This window comes from Toxotes jaculatrix, chromosome 24 (assembly GCF_017976425.1).
Source record: "Toxotes jaculatrix isolate fToxJac2 chromosome 24, fToxJac2.pri, whole genome shotgun sequence".
NCBI classification, from domain to species: Eukaryota; Metazoa; Chordata; class Actinopteri; family Toxotidae; genus Toxotes; species Toxotes jaculatrix.
In genome coordinates, this window is record NC_054417.1 from 9,713,202 (window position 1) to 9,733,367 (window position 20,166).

Here is a 20,166-nt window from a genome sequence, read left to right on the forward strand (position 1 = left end):
ACAGCAACTGCTCGGTTTGACATTTAGGGAAATAATATTTTCTTGCTGAGAGTTACATGAGAAGGTCGATGCCGCCCTCGTGTCTGTAAAATATAAACCTACAGCCAGAAGGCTGTGAGCTTAGCTTAGCATAAAGGCTGGAAGCAGAGGGAAAGAGTTAGCCTTGTTCTGACTGAAGGTTGAAAAATGAAGTCAAATAAAATCAGACTATGTGAACCTCTGAAGCTCACTAATTAACTCAGAACCAAAGATTAAAAATGACATTTTGTGCTATGATGGCTGTTATGTACCAGACGTTTCCTGACCGGGCCCAGTGACTTCCTGCAATCTCCACTGGTTGAACTCACAGTGACAACAAGATCCCAGGGAGCGAGTGCATCAGGGGCAGAGCTGGTAACTGTTTTCCCCTGTTTCCAGTCTTTTATTCTAAACTAAGCTTGACATCTTCTGGCCGTAGCTTCATAATTCACGTACAGGCATGAAACTGGTATGAGTTTAGATAAGCAAATAAAAATGCTGATCCATGGCTTTAAACAACAGCATAATTCTTGGGCTGTAACGTAGCAATCACCGTTGGCTTTTCAATACACTTTTCCCTGTCTTCAGTTGTGTACCTGCTGCAGGCCTGTAGTCATCAGATAGTTTTGTAATTACAGCCACAGTCGTCATAACAGAATTCATGTAAATATGAGCTGACAACAGGAATATTTGTGTCAGCCCTCTGGTGTCAGCCCCCTAGTGGTAATCACAAGTAGGCCAGGCAGCCCTTTTTTGTGGGCTCCCAAAACTCCCCTCTGGCATTACACATTGATTGAAGTGTGTCAGCACATGTGCAGAGTTGGCTGTGAGTCGACTGGTGTCGGTTTCCTTTGCTCTTCAAGGTCTTTAAAGGCAAGAAAACATTAGTGGCTGATTACAAAATAAAATACAATAGGGAGAAGAGTCGAATAACTGATGGAAAAAAAATGTACACCATTGAATTTACTTCTAATACGAATATGGTATTAAATAGCACGTAAACAGCATGTTACTAAAGCTGTCATAGGTTTAAATGTAGTGAGCGGGGCAGCACAGTGGCATCTAATCCTTATAATTGTGACTGCACCAGCTCCACTTGGGAGGAAACCTCTCTTTGCTGTCTGTTCCAGCACTTCCAGGCCTGTGTGGCGCTTCACCACACACTGGCCAAACAACAAATTTCCCAGGCACACACACACACCCACACACACACACAAACACACACACACAAATAGTTGATTACAGAGAAATGTCAAAACTGTTGAGGAGCGCCAGGAAACACCAAGAGAGCTAAAGGACTTGACTAATTTAGATAAGAACTCTCCAAACGGAGTTTTAACGATCCAATGAATTTGTTAGATAGTGGATTTATTTACTTAACATTTGAGTAAAATGTCAGGGCACACCTCAGCTCACACCATTTCACAAAGGTTCTTCTCACTGGTTGAAAACCACTTGACAATTAAACAGAGATACAGAAGTAGAAAAACAGGTGGGTAGACACATAGCTTGCACTGGGCAATACTGTGTGAGCTCTCTCTTCTCAGCGTTAAGTATCTATGATTTAAAAAAAAAAAAAGATGGAAGATGTTCCAGGGGAAAGAAAAACATTTGGGAAGAAAAAAGTGATAATGAAAAACAAAAGCTCTCTTGGCTTCTGAAATGGTCCCCAGCTTCAGCTCGTCAGTTTCCAATCCACTGTCAGGACTTGCAGTTTTCAGTATCAGATCAGGAGGTAAAAATAACACCTGTGAACATGAGTTAAGATTTATCTCGCACTTCACAACAAATGTGTTGAAAACCGATGAAAAGTTACTGAGGATGAACCTGACAGAATGTCTCAGTATTGAACATTTAAACGATATAATACACCTCAGTGTTTTTAGCCTGTATACTTTTTATTTACGTTTAGGCAAATGTGCATTGGTGGTTAAATCAGGGCTTTTACGGACGTTTGTTCTTGCTCATCATCTGAGATTATGCTGCCAAGTTAAAGAGAGATTTCCGCTGATGGTAGTCAGGTGTGTGTGAATGATGCCTGTGTGTTTCAAACACTGTGAAAGTGCAGATGCTTTATCGTATTTGTTTACATCCCTACAACATATATTGTTGACCCTCATAACGCTGACGGCCTAATACAGCTCAGACAATCCGTATTAATTGTTCAAGATAACAAAATCCATAATCTTCTTATAAGATTAAGAGCACAGAGATTAAAGCAACACATTTTAAGAGTGAATGTTCATTTGCATTAAAACTTGAGTATAAAGAAAAATATAAATATAAATAGCAATGTTTCTCTTCTCTGTCATTTTCAGTTGGCTTCAGTCTATTGACAGAAAATGTAGTTCTTTGGTTCATCCCACTGGGATTTAACTCAACCAATGAGCTTATTTCTGCCTCCAAGAAATGTTTAAATAACTAAAACTGCATGCTGCATGTGGCGATCCGGCCATCTGGTTCTCCTAAGCAGGAAGAAGCACAGGCTAAAAATTATTTGCAAATGCCATTTGACCCACATCTGTGCATTTCAGCAGCTCCTCAGTACAAGGACAAGCTGCAGCGAGCCATCTGCACCGCTGAGAGGGACATCAGCTGCAATCGCCCAACTGCTGGGACACCGTTGTCCTTCAAACACGGGTGATGGTTACTGCTGAACCCTCCCGCCCGAAAAAAAAAGCTGTATCGTTTGACAACCTCACCTCTGGCAAATATTACAGGTCCAGCAGTAGAATCAGAGGAGAATACTAATGATGTATAATTCTGAAAACGTGATTTGACAAATATGTTGCTGCATACCAAAGAGAAACCTTGATAGAGCGACTCTATTGTCTGTGTGTAAAAGTAAAGTTCTCATATTTCCACTTTGGTTTTTGATCGGATTAGACAAGATTCCCATTAAACCTGCAGTACCTGGCATATCATTATCTTCTCAGTGGCAAACTTGTTTGCAGACAGTTGTGTATTTACACTTCCAGCAGATACAGAGCAACATTATCAGTCCTGTGGAATCATGCGTCTGGCCTTGTGATATCTCTGGTTTTTGTCTTTACCAGCTGATCAGGGAAATATCTCACGATTTAGCTTCTGTGTGCTTCTTTTTGTTCTCTAGCCAGTTGCTAACTGTGTGTGTCTGTCTGCTGCTTGATACACTGTGATTATAAAAAGTATTATAGCTGCTTTCAGAACTATAATCAGAAGCAAAGCAGTTGCACCCTTCTTTACACTTTGCTCTTTTATGCTGATCTGCTGCCTTTGAGCAAAGATGCTCCGTATCCAGCCAGCTGCAGCTGTACTCTGTACTGGGCTGCTAGCTGTGTGTACTGTATATCTACTTGAATGAATTTAAAGCAGGGTATTGCCACAACACGTTTGTTCAGCAAATCTTCCCCGTATAAACAAGTATTATTTAAAATGAAGAGCGCAGCTTCACTGGGTGACCCTCCAGAGTGTGCTTTATTACTCTGAGCTGGCAAACATGTTATAGAAACACTCATGGAGTTCATTTCATTGGACAGAGATAAAGGTTGACGACAGGTGATCTGAGGATTTGGTAAAAAACTCATATTCCTTTTATGAATGAAGAAAAAAAAGTCACGTAAGTCTTAATGAAAAGACTTTCCCATCAGACAGTTATTGACCTGTTGTGTAGGGGTGTGTACAGTGCTTGTGTGTTTGTGGTTTGAGTGTGTAGGTGTGTGGGGGACTGAGCGAGCACATACTGTACTGTAACAGATTGTATTCAGCTCCACGAATCAAATATAATAGATCTGGGAAAGGAAGGTATTTCGCTTCCCTAGGAGGTTTAATGAGAACCAGGCGGAGGGAAAGGTCTCACTGCTTATGAATCGCCACCAGGCAATCACACAGCAAAATAGAGGAGGGGGCAGGGGACGCTTGTTACACACAAACCACACACATTTATGCAGGCAATCAGGAGGGTGTTTTATAAATGATCTCTCGGTTCAATTTCTGTTAATACTTGAAGAATAATGAAATAATTGCAACAACCTCTTACACCTGCTGTCATTACTAAATGAATAGAACATCATCCATTTATTGTATTAATTACTTTGTGAAGTGACTGAATTAAAAATGAATGCGTCTCACAGGCTACTACGGACATTAAAACTGACTTCTGGACTTTGTGAACACACTGTTGAAGATTATGGTGCAAATAGATGCAAATGGGAAGCTTTATGGCTCGGCTCAGGCTAATCCCAGGATACTGTGCTAAGAATCACAACAGAATCTATTTATGAAAATGTTAATAGGGCTCGGACGGCTGCCATGACAGAGGTTAATGCCATAATCTCTTTGATAAGGCAAGAGAGAAAATATGAGTTGCTTTAGTCACATACATGCAGACATATTGTTAAACAGACACAGGCGTGGTAGAGGAGTGAAGTCCCTGGTGACGAGTGCGACTTTTCCACAAGCAACTTTGTCACTTTAACACAGGGAAACAAAACTCAGAGGCACCCGTCACAGCTGGAGACAAGCTCGAGATTTAATTAGACTCTGTGTCCATCAGGTAAACAATGAATTATGCATTCCTTTGCTCCCCTGGTGCAATCGCAACAATGGAAAATGCCTGACACCAAATAAGCTAATGTGTGGGATGAGATTTTAGCAGTTTGAGACTTTCAGGAAAGACGCCACATCTGTCTGTGTGATTTCATGTCCCCCATGGTTCTGATTACACAAGTTTAACTCTAATCTTAAGGAAGATTTAAAATGCTTAAATAAAAGCTAAATTTTAAAAAGTGAAATACAACACTATCTTTTTATATGTACTTCTTTGTTATGAAAGGTTTTAAAAAACTTTTTGCCTTCAGTGGCACTCAGTAGTTTTCATGAGGAGGTGCAGGGGACCTTTTTCTTTTTTAAAAGTTAGATGCACTGTTTATGCCGGAAATCAAGCGTCCAATCACGGCCAGGAGCATGGTCATGGGGAAAGCTTAATGTTGCTGATGGCAGCCATGACAGTTTCCTGTGAGGTAGCCAGCTCCATGAACACTACAACTGACTGTACATAGAATATTCATATTCAGTACGCTGTTGTTTTGTCGGAGCAGTATTTATGTGTCTCATGCTGGTGATAATATTTCTGTCTGATTGCAGGAGGTTTGACTTAACTGTGTGCAAACAGAGGTGAGAGTCTGTATTTTACCTGTTTGATTTGTTTTAATTTAGGCATTTTAAATCTTCCATTAGCACCAGAGAGGTTTTACAAACAAAAGAACTGCTCTAACCAAATGGTCCCTCTCATTTGTCCTCCACTAAATGACAGGGCTTAAGTGGAAATACAGGCTGCACAGGTGCAAGCTCTGTCTCTTTCTGCATTTTCAAAGTCTATCCACCCTTCCTAAACCCCTGGCTAAACACCGGCGCTTTGGCTTGGGGGGGACATGGGAGACACAGATGGAAATCGATTAAATGGTTAGAGCTCACAGGGATGGGAAATGTGTCAGGCATGATCCAGATCCAGGTTGGTCACTTTGCTATCAGCCCCCCCCCCCCCCCCCCCCCCCCCATTTAAAGCTCTACACGATTGCTCAGGCCATTCCATTGTGCTTTCTCATTAACTCGTGGATGCTGCAGGAATGAAAGGCGAGTGTTTACCGAGCTCCACAAGCTCTCTTTGGAGATGAATTAAACATTTTAGGAGAAGCTAAATTTCTGGTCAGTGCCCTCTGTTTGCCTCATCAGATGGTGTGTGTGTGTGTGTTTACTAAAACATAGCTCAGGAGACAGCTTTAATTTGCAGATATTTCTGTCAGCATACTTGCGCGCACTTGGCAGGTAGCTCCATATTTTTAAGCATTACGGAGGTATAGAAATCCTAATTAATTTGCTAATTTATGCAGTGAGGTGCTCCAAAATATAATGAGATCATCTTATCTGTAAGTACAAGATATTATGAGATCACAATGCCTGTCGCCACACATGCAGACATCACCATGGCAACATAATGCCCCACATGCAATGTACCATGGTGGCAAATGACAATACATGATATGATACGACTGTCAACTTGAAAAATGCATCCAGCATTTAATTTGCAGCTTGTTGAAAAGTGAAGCTCAGTCATTAGCAGAGGAAGTCAATGTCTTATGACACTGGATGAAAAGTGGAGATGGTTTAAGATGTTTTATGATTTAAATTTTTTTTTTTTAATGAAGTTTTTAAAAAGCAGTTTTCCTAAGTTTTATTGTAAACAACCAAAAAATATATATTTATCTTGAGACCTTAAGAGACACCCAAACAGGGTAGAGGAGACATTTGCATCCTACAGTTCATAAAAGGTTACTCCATCCGCCAGCTTGTGTGTGTGTGTGTGTGTGCAACTGTGCACCCATTCACATCTGCTGCGTCCATGCATGTGCACCTCGCGTGCGTACTTGCGTTTGTGCATGTGCGCCGAGCTCCTGCATCTCCTTCCCGCAGGTGATTGTCAGCTCGGCCAACCTGGCTACCTTAGATGTGAGGAGAAGCATTTGCCAGCACTCTAAACTCCTCTTCATCTAATGAAATGTCACTGGACTTGAAATATTGAGGAGGCTCATCTGAGAATTGTCCTTTCAGCTGGTGAGGCGTCACCGCTGTGCCAAATGTCAGCTCTGTGAGGATCAAGGAGGAGAGGCCTGTCAGGACCGAGTCAGCCTCAAAGCCACCAAAGATCTGAGCCCGAGGTGGAAAGACTAACTATTTTACTACAGCAGAAATGCTGTAATTTTGGGTGGTTCTGCCTTAAAGCAGCACCAGAATAAATGTTATATAAGATGAGTTCTCATCAGCCCATAAGGTGGGATCACAGAGCATCCAGTAATGCCCTATTTGCACAAATAAAGTTCTGGCAGTGGGTGTGAACGCTTTCCTCTGAGCAGGAAGTGGTGAAACACAAACTCTCACCTACTGCAGTGGAGCTGACACTTTATGTTACATGACATTGTTTGTCCCCCTTTGTATAACACTGGTATGAAACTATCTCATACCAATCCAAGTTATTTCCAGTTCCCTGCAGGATTTTAAGGGAACTGCATTTGTCCTCTCTTCCTCTGTGTGGAGCTGCCATGGTGCACATGTGCATTCTGCAGCTTTTATACTCCACAGCTATGCTGGTGGCTCTGTGAGGCTTAAAGCCTTGATCATACTCCAGGATGGACTCAGACAAATGCAGACTTGAATGCAGACAATGGACGTGCACTCACTTCTTTATTTACTACAATCAGAGGTGCGTGTGCTGACATGTTGCACACATGCGCCTTAGAAAACATAATCATGACCTCCAGACAACAATAACAACAACAAGAGCTCCTTTGTTTTGTTGTCTTTTGCTGAACAACAAGAACATGTTGGGGGAAAAAAAAGAAAACCAAGGACCAAAGATGTGGAAATGAGTGTCCTGTCTACCTTAGCACATTCACAGGTGGTGCACATGTAGTGCAGACATTCATTTCTTGTCAGAAGCCTCCCGGTTTAATTTAATTCAGATCACTACACATATTAGTTTATTTTAAATACCTCACCATATTCTGATCTTGATCCAGCTGAGTAGTCACATGATGAAAATGATGCCCTGTTAAAAAAGTATTAAGCCAATTCATTAACTGTATCTAATGATTTCAATGTTATGCTTTCAATCGGAAAATTGACAATTAGCAAAGGAGACCACACGCCGTTTTTCAGAATGAGCCTGCCTGCATGTTCTTACATTTTAAATCAAGTTTAGGCTACTTTTCGTGGTTATCTGAATGTGTCCTTTCTGGGCTGATGACTGTGTCGCTTAAAGATTGAAATGCAGACTAGAAAACTAAATAAAAGCACAATGAGTTTGAAATGAAGAGGGAGCTTGTATGTTCTGGATGCAGTAATCTCGTCATCTGGTGAAGAAGCCACGTGTGCTCCCGCTCATTAGCGAAGGCCGACTCTTAAAATACACCTCTGTTTGTGATTTACCTCCTTTTCAGGCAGACACACATCTTTAGACCCAAAGATCAAAGAGCATCAAAGAAGAGTAAACTGATGGAAGTTACTCCATGAGATGAGGAAAATACAATTCCTGTCTTTCATGTGTCTTTTGCGCACAGTAGTGGTGGTTTGTGCTTTTCAGTCGCAGTCATAAAAACACATTGAGGAGTTTGGCAGGACTAATGCGATGTCACACTGACCCAGAGCTCTGAGAAACACCATTAACACAGGCCGTAAAGTCCCTGGAATATGTTTCATATCACAGCACTGAATTATTTCTGAGCTGAATGTGATTTTGCAGAAGAAACTAGATCGCTACCATTGTGTACACACTTTAAAACAGTCTTCATCAGTCATCCAATCCTGAGGCAGTACATGGATGTTTTGTCAGCACACTTGTGGATATTTTCTCTTGTTACTTGGGGACCTAGTTGGCTGGTTAAGTAGCGTTAGCACACTCTTTCTATCATTTCTGAACTCTGAAGTGTCCCTTTAATCACCTTCCATTCATTTTCAGTTAGATCTGCATGGCAAGACAGAAACACTGTGGGTATTTCAGGCTGTGAGACACAGAAGAAAACACAAATCCAGTCTGAACTTTCTTAGCAAATAATGTTTAAGATTCCTCAAATCTGATTTCCGCTGCTTTTATGCTTTAATAAAACAAAGGATACATCTAAATCTTTAATCAAACAAGGGCAAAATTTAGGGCTGCTGATGTATACTTTACAAGGATATGAGTAGAATTCACTGAGACCAAATGCTGACGTGTCTACATCCCATCCTCTGCTGCCATGCTTTGCCCCGGAGTGATTGAATCTGACATGACTTCTGAATTCGATCTACGACATTTTAATATAGGATGCAAAGTGGGTCAAACTCCCACTTGCATTTCAAAAACCCTTAAATCTGGACCGTAAATGTGGACGTGAATTATGTAGCAATTTACAGTAATTGATAGTAAGCAGGGGAGAGGTTTAAAGGGGAAGTAAAGGCCGGATGATGAAGGAGTAGAGGGGGGAAGGGAAGGGGTGAGTGTGATGGAGTGAGAGTGAGAAACAGATGGAAAGAGAGGGAGACAGAGACAGGAAGCAGCTGCAAACCAATGATGTCGGAGCTGCTTTGGTTTCTATTTCCGACACACACCTGGCTGTTATCCGAATCAAAGTCTTTCTCTGCAGTGACACACACGCAAACACACACACACGTTCAGCTCATGCACATATAATTTGCGTGTAAAAGTGCTCGTTGGCTACAGTTAAACACACACACACAGTAATATGAATCTCCTATTGAAATGCACATGCAGTCTCTCCCTCTGCAGACTTAATTGTGAGCGCCAGACGTATTCAGTGAGGCAATAATGGCGGATATGATTGCAGCGACCTGGTCAGTCAGCGTAGATCAATAGCTTGTTAGCTATGGACAATTATAGCCTTCAGTCACAGTCGCTGGCTGTGATCACACACAAGCTGCAACTGGATTAGCTACCTGCCTGTATTGAAAAGCTTTGTGGTGGACTGTATTTGCGTACAGGCTGAAACGGAACTCTTTAAATTTGATAAGGATGAATTATTTTACACTCATGTGTTTCAGTTGTTTCTAAGAAGTTGAGAGATTTAAAATAAGGACACTTTCTGAAAGTGATAATAGCTTCATCAGATGTTTTGTCCTCAGCTGCTAAGTACTGATTTCTTGTGAGACCATTTCTACTGCTTCTTCTTCTTCTTTGGATTTTCTATTGGTTTCTGTTAGCAGGACTAATTTCCTTGTATTTTCAGCAAAGTGACTTTTGCTGCTTATATTTATTTTCCAAGTCTTTTGTTTATTGCAGAACACAGAGATTTTGCTATTAAAATCCACTGTTTATTCTTTTGTAAAGGCTTTTTTTTCCTGGAAAGAAACTTCTGTAGTGTGTGGCAGACATATCTGCGAGGATCAGCACGGCCATTAGTTGAAGCAGGCTGGTGAGATACTATGTCTTTGTTATTGTCTCATGAAAAGACCAAAACCAGTAGCATCTTAGCCAGTCCGCTCTTTAACATAACTTTATGACTTCCCTATGCTGTCTGTTCCTCTCAGCTCCAAGCCTATTTGTTCCTACTGAAGATGTAAATATCTCAAATGCCTCACAAATATTTTGTTTCATTTTTTTTTTTTAGAGGATCAGTATTTTCCTGAGGTAGCTGGGCACTGTGGTTTTTAGCAAATGGTACTCCAGCAAGAGGAAATAGTGCATTTGTTGGGAACTATTTTCAGTGGCGGATTAATCCATATTTGGTGCTCTAGTAAGTATTTCTGGCAGTAGAACAGTGTATGTGGCTCTGACTCAAAATAAACTACCGTGTGTGTGTTTATGGTAATGAAGGAACATGTCAGTCAGTGCATCAGTGTGGCTCACTGATGTGTTTTTAATAGTTTTTGGACACTTTAAAGCCTCTGTCTGTGGGCTGGAGTCTGTAGACCCAATTCTCGTGGGCACAGAGATTTGAATCTGTCTTAAATGTACTTTTTAATTTGTCAGAGCTCTGGTGTATTTTTAGAATGCGGCTCAGACCTAACTTTAATCAAACTCCTTGAATCATCCCGACTCCCAAACTCTAAATGTGCGTGGCTGCACAGCCCTCGCAGCCTACAAAGCCCTGCTCTCCAGCCCGCTTTGTCCTCGATTCCCTGGTGAGCGCACACGCAAACACTGACGCGTACACACAGGCGCGTCTTCGCACAGTACACGAGGATCGCACACAGCGATCGCACTCTGAATCCAAAAGGAAAGTGACACAATAGGGACACAAAAGCATCTCATCTTCATCTAAGGCGAACTGCTTCTTATCGGTTAAGGTGAGACTCAACACTTGTTCTGCTCGGGGGAAATCTGGGTCGCTTTTTTCACAAGTGGACCAGTCACCCACTTTATATGAAGATTAGGCTCACTGCTGACTTCACAAGACTGGAAGAGACAGGAGGAAAACAAACACAGGGACTAAGATAATGACCCTGTCCCGGATTTCTGCTTTTATTCTTTCAAATTTTGTGTCACTGCCGTGGAAACACATACATGTTAGAATTTAACACAAATATCAAACACAAGAGAGGAGCACAGAAATGTACAAACAGTGGTACAAGCATCCCTGGCCTCCCCGACTTGATTTTAGCTTGAAGAGGTTGTTTTTACCAAAGAAGCGAGCTTCACTGAGAGATACAAATACACTTCTAAAATTCTAAATTAATGGCTAATTAATACAGAAATCTCAAATATGCTTAAAACAACAGTGTATGTTCTGCTTCCACAGCCAGCAGCATATAAACAAGCACAACTAGAGAGGAGTGTACGTTTAAAAAGGAGGCAAACAGACAAGCAGCGTTATACAAGCAGCGTCAGATACTGTGTGTTTGCTGTGTGTGTGTGTGTGTGTGAAGAGGATGACTTTGATTAAGACAAAATCCAGGTGTATCTCGGAAATGAGCCACACAGTTCTGACTTCAGTGGCTGGCTGTCTATGTGAGTCTACTTGCTATTGTGAGAGTGTGTGTGTGTGTGTGTGTTTCTCAGAGATTCATTGCAGCAGCTCTCAACTGAACCCACTCTTTTTTACAATGACTTAAATGTCCCAGATCTGTCTTTGACTCAGCGTCATCTCCGAGTGTGTTCGCTGGTGTGTATGTGTATTTGTGTGTGTGTGTGCGTGTGCGTGTGTGTGCGTGTGTGTGGTTTTTACACACACACACAGACACACACACACACACACACACGTGTTTCCACTGCCTCACATTATCCTGCGAAGACATTAACATTTCATGGACGATACCGAGGTTTGTCAACTGGATCTCATCAAAATTTCATCCTTAATTATGGAAGCAGAGCTGGAGGGAGATTCCCCCTCTGTGAGGTGAACTACCAGACTGAACTGAGCTGCTGGAGGATACACACTAATAAAAAAAAAAAAAAAAAAAAAATTCCCATCAGGTTATTGCCTGTGAAAGCAGGTTGCTTGGTCATTTTAAATAACCTAAGAGCACAGATAAACACTCCTAACGATCTGGAGATAAGAGCTCCCACCAGAGTCTTTGCACAGAGTTTTTTGAAACTTGATGTGGAGCTGCTAAAACTCCCTGCTGAAACCATTACAAATGGTCTTTCAGGCTTAGCAGTGGCAAGTTCAAAGGGCGGAGTGCAGTCTCTGGCTGAGCCTTAATAAACGTTAAAATGACTTCAAGCCCACGAGTCCTGCAGCTGAGAGACAGATTTGCACCACACAGACCCCAATCCTAATTATTAAGAGATTTATGATACTATTTTCAAAGGTGGAATTCAGCTAAGTACATTTAATCAAGTACTGACTTTACTACAGTCTTGAGGTACTTGAGTATTTCCATCATATGCTACTTTATACTTCTACTTCACTACTTTTAATTCATTTTTCTAATTAACCTTTTTGGTTTGTGACCTTTTACAAAAAAGCAGATATTTGCTTTCCGAACTTTTCCCGTCATTTCAATTAAATTCCTCTGCAGAATCAGAGACATGACTTTACCCACAATGCAATGTGTGCTGTGCTGGTAGCAGCTAATGTAGCCACAAGCCTCTAATCTCATGCAGAGATGAGGAGGTTTTAGGCAAAGAGAGGGGAAGAAACAAAACAGCATATAAAATGTAAAAAAAAAAAAAAAAAAACATTGTTTATTCCAGAATTTAGAGCAGAGCAGTCCCCAAATGATTCCCACATATCAGACAATCAACTGTTCCTCTGACTTTGTGAGCACATTGCTGATTGTAAATGCTAAATCTGAATCCAGGGAACAGAAATACAGGAAAAAAAAAACTTTAACAAAAGCTGAAGTAAATTGGAATAGAAGCCTTGTACGTGCGTGTAATCACAGAGATCACAGGTCGAAACCAGTTGACATTCAGAGCTTTACTCAAGAATACAGACGTCTGATTGATGCATTTAATCATATAGAGCCATAATGGACGCCTCTCGCCACAACCATTCTATACGGAAGTGATCGCTTCACTCGTCGGCACGCCTCGACATTCAGATCAAAGACAGACTGCCTTGATTTCTCCAAATGACTCTTGAAATGCGGCAGTAACAATAATTGGGAGTGTAATGACTACACATTTAGCGCGGGAAACTTTTCCAGTCAGCAGCCCACCGGTGAGAACACCCCGGGGATCAAACTAGTAACCATCTGATTAGCAGCCAGCCTCCCTGCCTCTCTGAGGAAGAATATCCCCCCTCCAACTCCAAGAAGCTTGGAGTTTTGATTGCACCATAAGCAGAGTGGAAATAATGTGGCTGCAATCAGAGAAGGATTTGGACTCAGGCTACCACACTCTACCTGTCACACACACACACACATACATATATGTATGTATGATATATAGGATGGGGCAACCCGCATGTATCTCAGCCTGTGCCCATCATATGGCAGTTATTGCATACCTGCTGCCTGCTTGCAGTGACTTCCATCATATGTAAAGGTCCATAGCTTTTGCTTCTGTTTCGAAACCCTCCACTTTCTGTTTTGACAGAGACATGTCATGTGGGTGGAAACATGTGTGTTTCCACCCACCTGTGTTTATGTGCATTGTCAATTTGTGCACAAAAAGCCAAAGTGGAAATGACAGAGATGTCACATAGTCCTCGTGTTTGACTGAGGTGTGAGAGTTAGCGATGTCGTCCACATCGTTTGTGTTCATTTGAGGTTTGACTGCAGCTCTTTTAATTACATCATCTTGTTGTGCCCTCTTCTTCTGCGAGTGTTAAATGGCACCAGACTGCAGAATTAGTGCCACCAGCTGTTTATTTAGATTAACCCGTCTCCTAATATTCCCAAAGCTGGAGTGGATGGAAAAAGCACATTAATGAGCTTTTTGTTTCGCTGATTTTCGGGAAAACTGTAAAAATTTGTGCTGCATTTTTCGTGGAAACATGATTAGTGATGAGTAAACCGTCATGTTGTCATAGAAGTTCTTCGAAATGTAGAAATAGTCATAGAACTGATTGTGCTTTGTTTTGTTTGAAGCCTAAACCCTTTAAAATCTAAATGTCCTTAACCCTATCAGTGGCAGTGGAATTCCAGTGACCCCTCTCGCTCATTCAAACAAACTGATTGGTCTATCTTGCTGTCAATCAAAGTATCAAGTATCAGAGTTTCTGAAGCTTGTTGTAAACTCATAGTTCCTGTCAGTATGTGGTTAGTCACTTCTGCAGTGATCTCTCATATTTCATACTTTACACTTCTAATAACGTTCATTTTGTAGCCGTTTTTCCAGGAGAATATAAAAGCAATAAAGAAAAAGTGCAAGACATCCACATTCGAAGCTAATAAGAGACTTTGAGAGGCATGTTAGTGGAAGTCAGGAAAAAAATGCAGTTTCTGGCCATGTAATGAAATGTTTTTCAGTGGTGGAACGTAGTTAAATGCATTTATTCAAATACTGTATTTCACTGCATTTTTGAGGTACTTATATTTTATTTGTGCGTTTCTGTTTCGTGCTATTTAATCTGATGGCCATAGTTGCTTGGTTGATTATGAGTTTACATAGAAAATGTGATCCTCTGATAAAACAGGAAAGCATTATTGATGATAATCAAACATATTTACGACTAAAACACTCACAGGGGCCTTTTTTTTTTCTCGCAGTAAAGGATCTAAAATCATCTTCCATCTCTGAGGGCTTTAACGTAACCTGTTCAAATTAACTCTGCCTAAGAGATCTTATTTTACTCTGTTAATAAGAAATCAATTTAAAATAACTAGTTCTTGAGGAGGTGGTTTTTATTGTGTAAATTATAAAATCTCTAGGTACCTAACATCACAATTACTCCCTGGGGGCCTCAATACTTACCCGGAAGATTGGATTGGTTTATGCCAGAGCTGCAACTATTAGTTGATTAATCAATTAGTCTATCAGCAGAACATTAATCTGGAGTGCTTTTAGTAATCAAGTTATTATTTCAGTCACGTTTCAAGTAAAAAAAGCCAAATGTTCTCTTCATTCTCCCTCCAGTCAGTTAATTAAAAGTGAGGATTTTTGGGCAGTTTGTAGGTTAAAACCAGACAAAGCAATAAAGTGATTAATTGGGAAAATAAGCGGCAGATTACTTGATAATTGAAAATAATCATTAGCTGCAGTCAGGCATGACCAGTTCTGTAGCTGAAACCACATTCAAAAACTTAACTAAACTATACAGAACTAAATTCTCATAGGCATCCCAACATCAGCAAATGTTGCAGGTTGTACTTAAAGGAAAACGTGTATAAAATGATGACATGTAAAGCATTTTCATTTGATGGAATGGGGCAGCCATAAATAATAATACTAGTAATGATAAAATTAAAAACATGGAGTGAGGGTTTGAATCTTTTACTCAGTGTAAACAACATAAAGCTTCAATGGAGATCTGGAACAAGCTGACACAGAATGGAAAGACAGCAAGAGCTGCAGCGTCTCTAGTTTCTGCACCATGGACTGCTCCCCTCCAAACCAGCAACTCCCCACCACTGAAGCTTTTAGTTTCAGCTGATCAGCATAAATCTGACCCTACCTCCAATGTCTGGCCGAAGCGTCTTGTCATATTCCTTGAGCAGATTGTTCAGTATCAGTGTGGCATCCTCCTGGTGCGACCTGGGAACCAGCATTTGATTGACAGTGGTATCATGGTGATCTTCGTCGTCGTCGCCATATTCCAGTAGATCACAACTGGAGTTGTGGGGTGGGGGGGGGGGGGGCGAGGGGGTGAAAAGAAAAGGTGCGGGGGGGGGGTCGTTAATTATGTTAGCTGCCCTTTAATAAACATCATAACACCACTGGCATGAAAACTTTGTCGCAGCGTCAAAACAAACAGTGATGTATGCGGGTTATATCTGAACTGAACCCCGCTGTGAAGGACTGTTAGACCCCAGACTCTGAATTTGGGCACAGCCGCAAATGGTTGCTGTTTTTTTTTTTTTTTTTTTTTTGTCTGTGTGAGTGTGTATGTGCGGGGAAAGCCCTTAGAAAAAAAAAAAGCAGGCGTTATCAGCCCAATTCATTCACATAAAACGCAGAATTGCCATTACATCTTCAACTTTTCAAGCTGCCAAAAAAAACAAAAAACAAAACAACAGATAGACACCTTCCAGCTGTTGATCATGCAAACACCAAGGGCGCAAATCAAGACTCACCGAGCACCTTGCACGAGCAGAAGTATGAAGAGGATGACCACAAACTTGATTGTCATTTTCCCATGCGCGGATCACCTCTGATCACAGGAACTGGTGGATGGAGATCCCGGCGTGTGCTGCTGCCGCTGCTGCGATAAAGTGCCAGTACAGTAGGTGTGTAACCATCAATCCGAGCTCTGAACTTCCTCATCCGCCCACACACTTTCTTCTGCGTGTCATCCGCGGCCACACACAACAGCGGTCTCCCCCTCGATCCTCCGTACTCCGCGCAAAGGGGGGGAGGGAGGGGGGAGGCTGGGGTGGGGTGCGGGGTGGGGGTTCCTCCGGGACGCACCCGACGATCAATCAATGTGATCAGCCCGGCGGAGGGGAGTCGAATCGACGGGATCCAGCAGCGCCCTCCTCCCTCTCTAAAGTCTGTGTGGGCAACAGAGTGGTTGGGTGACGCTGTCTGCTGCTGCTGTTGGTGATGGTGATGGTGGTGAACCTTAGGAGATGAGCATCTTGCGTGACTCATACACCGTGCACAGACTACGTACAATACCTGGATCACAATTGCATCGCATTTAAGGATGAAAAACAGAAGTAAACATCCCTTTTTTATATTTTCAGGGATGTTTATTTGGCCTGTTTCATTTCATTTGCTGTGTATTTAAACATCTGCATGTGATTTTGAAATTATTCCACTTATTTAAACAAGCATCCAAGGGTATCTCTGGGTTAAATAGTGCTGCAGGAAACAAGTAGATCTCCTCTTCTTATTGGCTTCTTTATAAAAGGCAAACCTCCCTAAACTCAATACAGCATCTAATATTTTATCCCCCTTTTCAGATTTGCCATGCTGCACATTCAGATTATAAAAAAGGTATCAAGCATGAGGATAAAGTCATAAAAAAAACAGTAGGATATCATTTTAACTGAACGTGTACTTATTTTTTGTTTGTATTGATGTTTGCTGTTTGTCTGATGATGATCACCACTGGAAGTCATATTCAGGCTTTACACCAACGTTTACGTACCACAGAGTCACAGCAAGCTCTCCTCCACACTCAGAACAAGTCATGTCTGAACAGGCGCGCAGCTCAGTAGAGCAGCCCAGCGTTCAGCCTACAAACCTGCGAGGCTCCTCACAGCAGCACGCTGCGTGCCAGTTTAGAGGCTTCACCGCCCCCTGGTGGCTGAAGATGCAACAGAAAAGCAGGCAGCTATTTTAGATTTTCACTGCAGTGCTGCAACTGGCGGTTTAACTTGTTGACCAGCACTAACCTAACCTAACCTAAACTAAACTAACTACTGTTAAAAACTACACTGTAAAAAATTACAAGTAGAAGTTCTTCATTCAAAGCCCCACTGAAGTAAAAGTACAGAAGTATTATCATGAAATTGTACTTTAAGTACCTGAAGTAAAAATACTCATTCTGCAGGAAAATGGCCTCTGTGACTGATATATTGTATCATAGTATTGTTATTACTTATTGATCAATGTGTAAGCAGTATTGTACCTCAGCAGCTTTAAATACAGTTTGTACAGAGGCTCTAAGCCAAGACTTTTATCAAATATGTTTGTTTTCATGTGATTTTTTTTTATTTTTATGAAATATTGGGTAAATTCAACCCTTTGGCCTTCAAACTATTATTTTAACAAGGCAGTACAGGAAGGTTAGAGGGGAACTGAGTCTCTGAAGGAGCTACAAGCAACTAATAGGGATCTCAAACAGGATACAGGTTCCCATATAGCTTTTTGGTGGGGAGGTTGCAGAGTACTGGTTGTATGTTTTAAAGTGTATTTATAAGTATAGAAATAAGGATCGACAGCCTGTATCTGAAGTTGATTTGCTACTTTAGTCTTTTCTGGAGAAAGTATTGATAGTGCTGTATCCACAAAGGCAAAAATAGATAGAGATATATTTCCCAGAAGCGTGTTCACTGGAACTGGAGCTTACAGATGTTCTATGCATCAAGCCGTTGTCGTAAAAATCATATAATCATTTTGACATAACTGAGAAAAGCAGATTTCCTTCTTATATTAACAGCTATAATCATGATTTATGATTCTCCGTGCTTGAAAACAATTCCTGAATGCCATCTTTGTTCATTCTTTTTATTTGATCATTTTAAGTATCATACATAAAACAAATACAGTACATAAAACAAAGAATGAAGAACACAAATACTTGTAATTTGTTAAGCCCAGCTATAGCTACAATGAGTTTGCTGCATTTTTGCAAAAACCTAAGCAAAGGTCTCAGTTTAATGTTTCCTCCAAAACAAAATTAAACAGGGTACTTCACTGATGCTCAAAATCAATAAAGATCTCATGCATGCGTAATGGCTGTCTACAGCCCTCCTGGGACAGGCAACTGTTGCTATCACAGCCCTGCATGTTGTGAGTCTCCATAATCTGGCTGCCGCATGTGTATTATGTTCCCTCGCTGAGAGAGACCCAAGTTCTGAACTTCAGGCTGCTTCGCTGCCCATGATCTAGCTGTGGATAAAGTACATATAATCAATCCTAAATTCATCCCAAACACGCACCAGCCACATCTGTCCAGACACTACATAGAGAAAAACAAGCATTTGTCATCGGCTGGGCCAGTCGGGGCTTAAATTGGAGTGAAACGTTTTGCTGTAAGGGGCCCCCCTGAATGGGTGAAAGCAACTTAAGCGGAACTAAATCCCTTTCTAACAGATGTATGGCAGATGAGTCTGTCACAGTGGCTGAAGGAAGGAGGGAGGGGTGGGAAATCATTTCTTAGCTGGCAATAGAGAAGAGCGGGTTGGTTAAATGGATGGATGGATGGATGGATGGATGGGTAGATAGGAGCACTGATTTCTTAGATGGTGAGAAAGATGTATGTTTAGAAAGGATGTAGTCTTCCAAGTCTGCACAATGGAGATTTTACAAGCTGTGATGAAATGATGTGGTTTTGATTTAACTGAGTGTGTCCTTCTCTGGTCTGTGGCAGGAATGTTTGGTCCACATTAGTGAAAACCATAACTACGCTTTACCTTTGCTCTCTGTCTCCGCGTTCTTAATGTGTTTTGGCTCTTTCTTTTGATCCATTTAAGAGTCAAAGTGATTTATCGGACTTGTAAGTTTGGGCTAACAGAGTGGCACTGTTCTGTTAAACCTGCCTGGTGCAGAGTGAGGCACAGTGGCCTTGGTCTGCATGTCTTTCTACGTGTCTGGACCAAAGTGGTAGCCTGACCTTACCTTTCCTAGAGGAAATAATGGAGGTTTAATACAGTTACATTACTAGGGACCAAAATTCTCAATACAGTTTAATTTTCTTTGGTAACATAATTCAAAATAAGGCCTGGTCAGTTCAAATAAAGCAGCACTGGAGCAGTTCAGCTCTGACACAACAAGCAAATGATCCCAAACTCCGTGAAGGACTGTGTGGGCATAATCCGAATCAAAAGGAAAACGGTCACTCTTCCTTAATGGTGTGTATAAGCAGAGTCGGAAACAAACAGGGAGTGGAGGAACAGATAGAGAGGTGGGAGGTTGTTACCGGGGAAAGGGATGTCTGGTCTGTTCATCTGCACTTGGCTGCCGTGGCGACCCTCGACAGATAGATGTATAGATCGCCTTTCATCTGACTTCATTTTATACTGCTGCTGTGCTTTAACAAGCACTGAAACATACAGCAGCCTCAGCTTTACTGACAGACATCCACCAAGTGTTTGACAGACAGCAACATTTGAGATTTACATAAATGGCAGATTCAGCATCAACCAAAACCAGCACAAAAACTCTACAGGATATTATGGCACGGAAATTCAAAATAAAAGTGCTTTGGAAAGAATTTTAAACTGATACCTTAAAGATAATTACTCAAGGTCCTGATTTCACAAAGCAAAGCAGCTGATCTTTATTTACATGGTTTTTCACCAAGCCTTTCAGCGCCAAAAAGTTATGAGGGACGCTGCTCCCAGCAGCAGGTGACAGAGAGAACTACGCTGTTTAAAACCCATGATTAAAGATGCAGTGACTCT

General features: G+C 41.4%; 2 protein-coding genes across 3 annotated transcripts in view; one reads left to right on the forward strand and one right to left on the reverse strand.

Annotated features, from left to right (window-relative positions):
- The window catches only part of LOC121177981 (gamma-aminobutyric acid receptor subunit gamma-3-like), a 66,865-nt gene extending 51,189 nt beyond the window's left edge, over nucleotides 1–15,676 (reverse strand). For both annotated transcript variants that reach the window (XM_041032440.1, XM_041032439.1), the window contains exon 1: nucleotides 15,549–15,676. In XM_041032440.1, the coding sequence (XP_040888374.1) occupies nucleotides 15,549–15,642 (94 nt within the window). In that variant the 5' untranslated portion in view covers nucleotides 15,643–15,676. The remainder of the gene's footprint in view (nucleotides 1–15,548) is intronic.
- A 1,868-nt stretch (nucleotides 15,677–17,544) lies between these two features.
- LOC121177979 (gamma-aminobutyric acid receptor subunit beta-3-like) overlaps nucleotides 17,545–20,166 on the forward strand; it is a 58,109-nt gene continuing 55,487 nt past the window's right edge. The window contains exon 1 of the mRNA XM_041032436.1: nucleotides 17,545–17,561. Within this exon, the coding sequence (XP_040888370.1) occupies nucleotides 17,545–17,561 (17 nt within the window). The remainder of the gene's footprint in view (nucleotides 17,562–20,166) is intronic.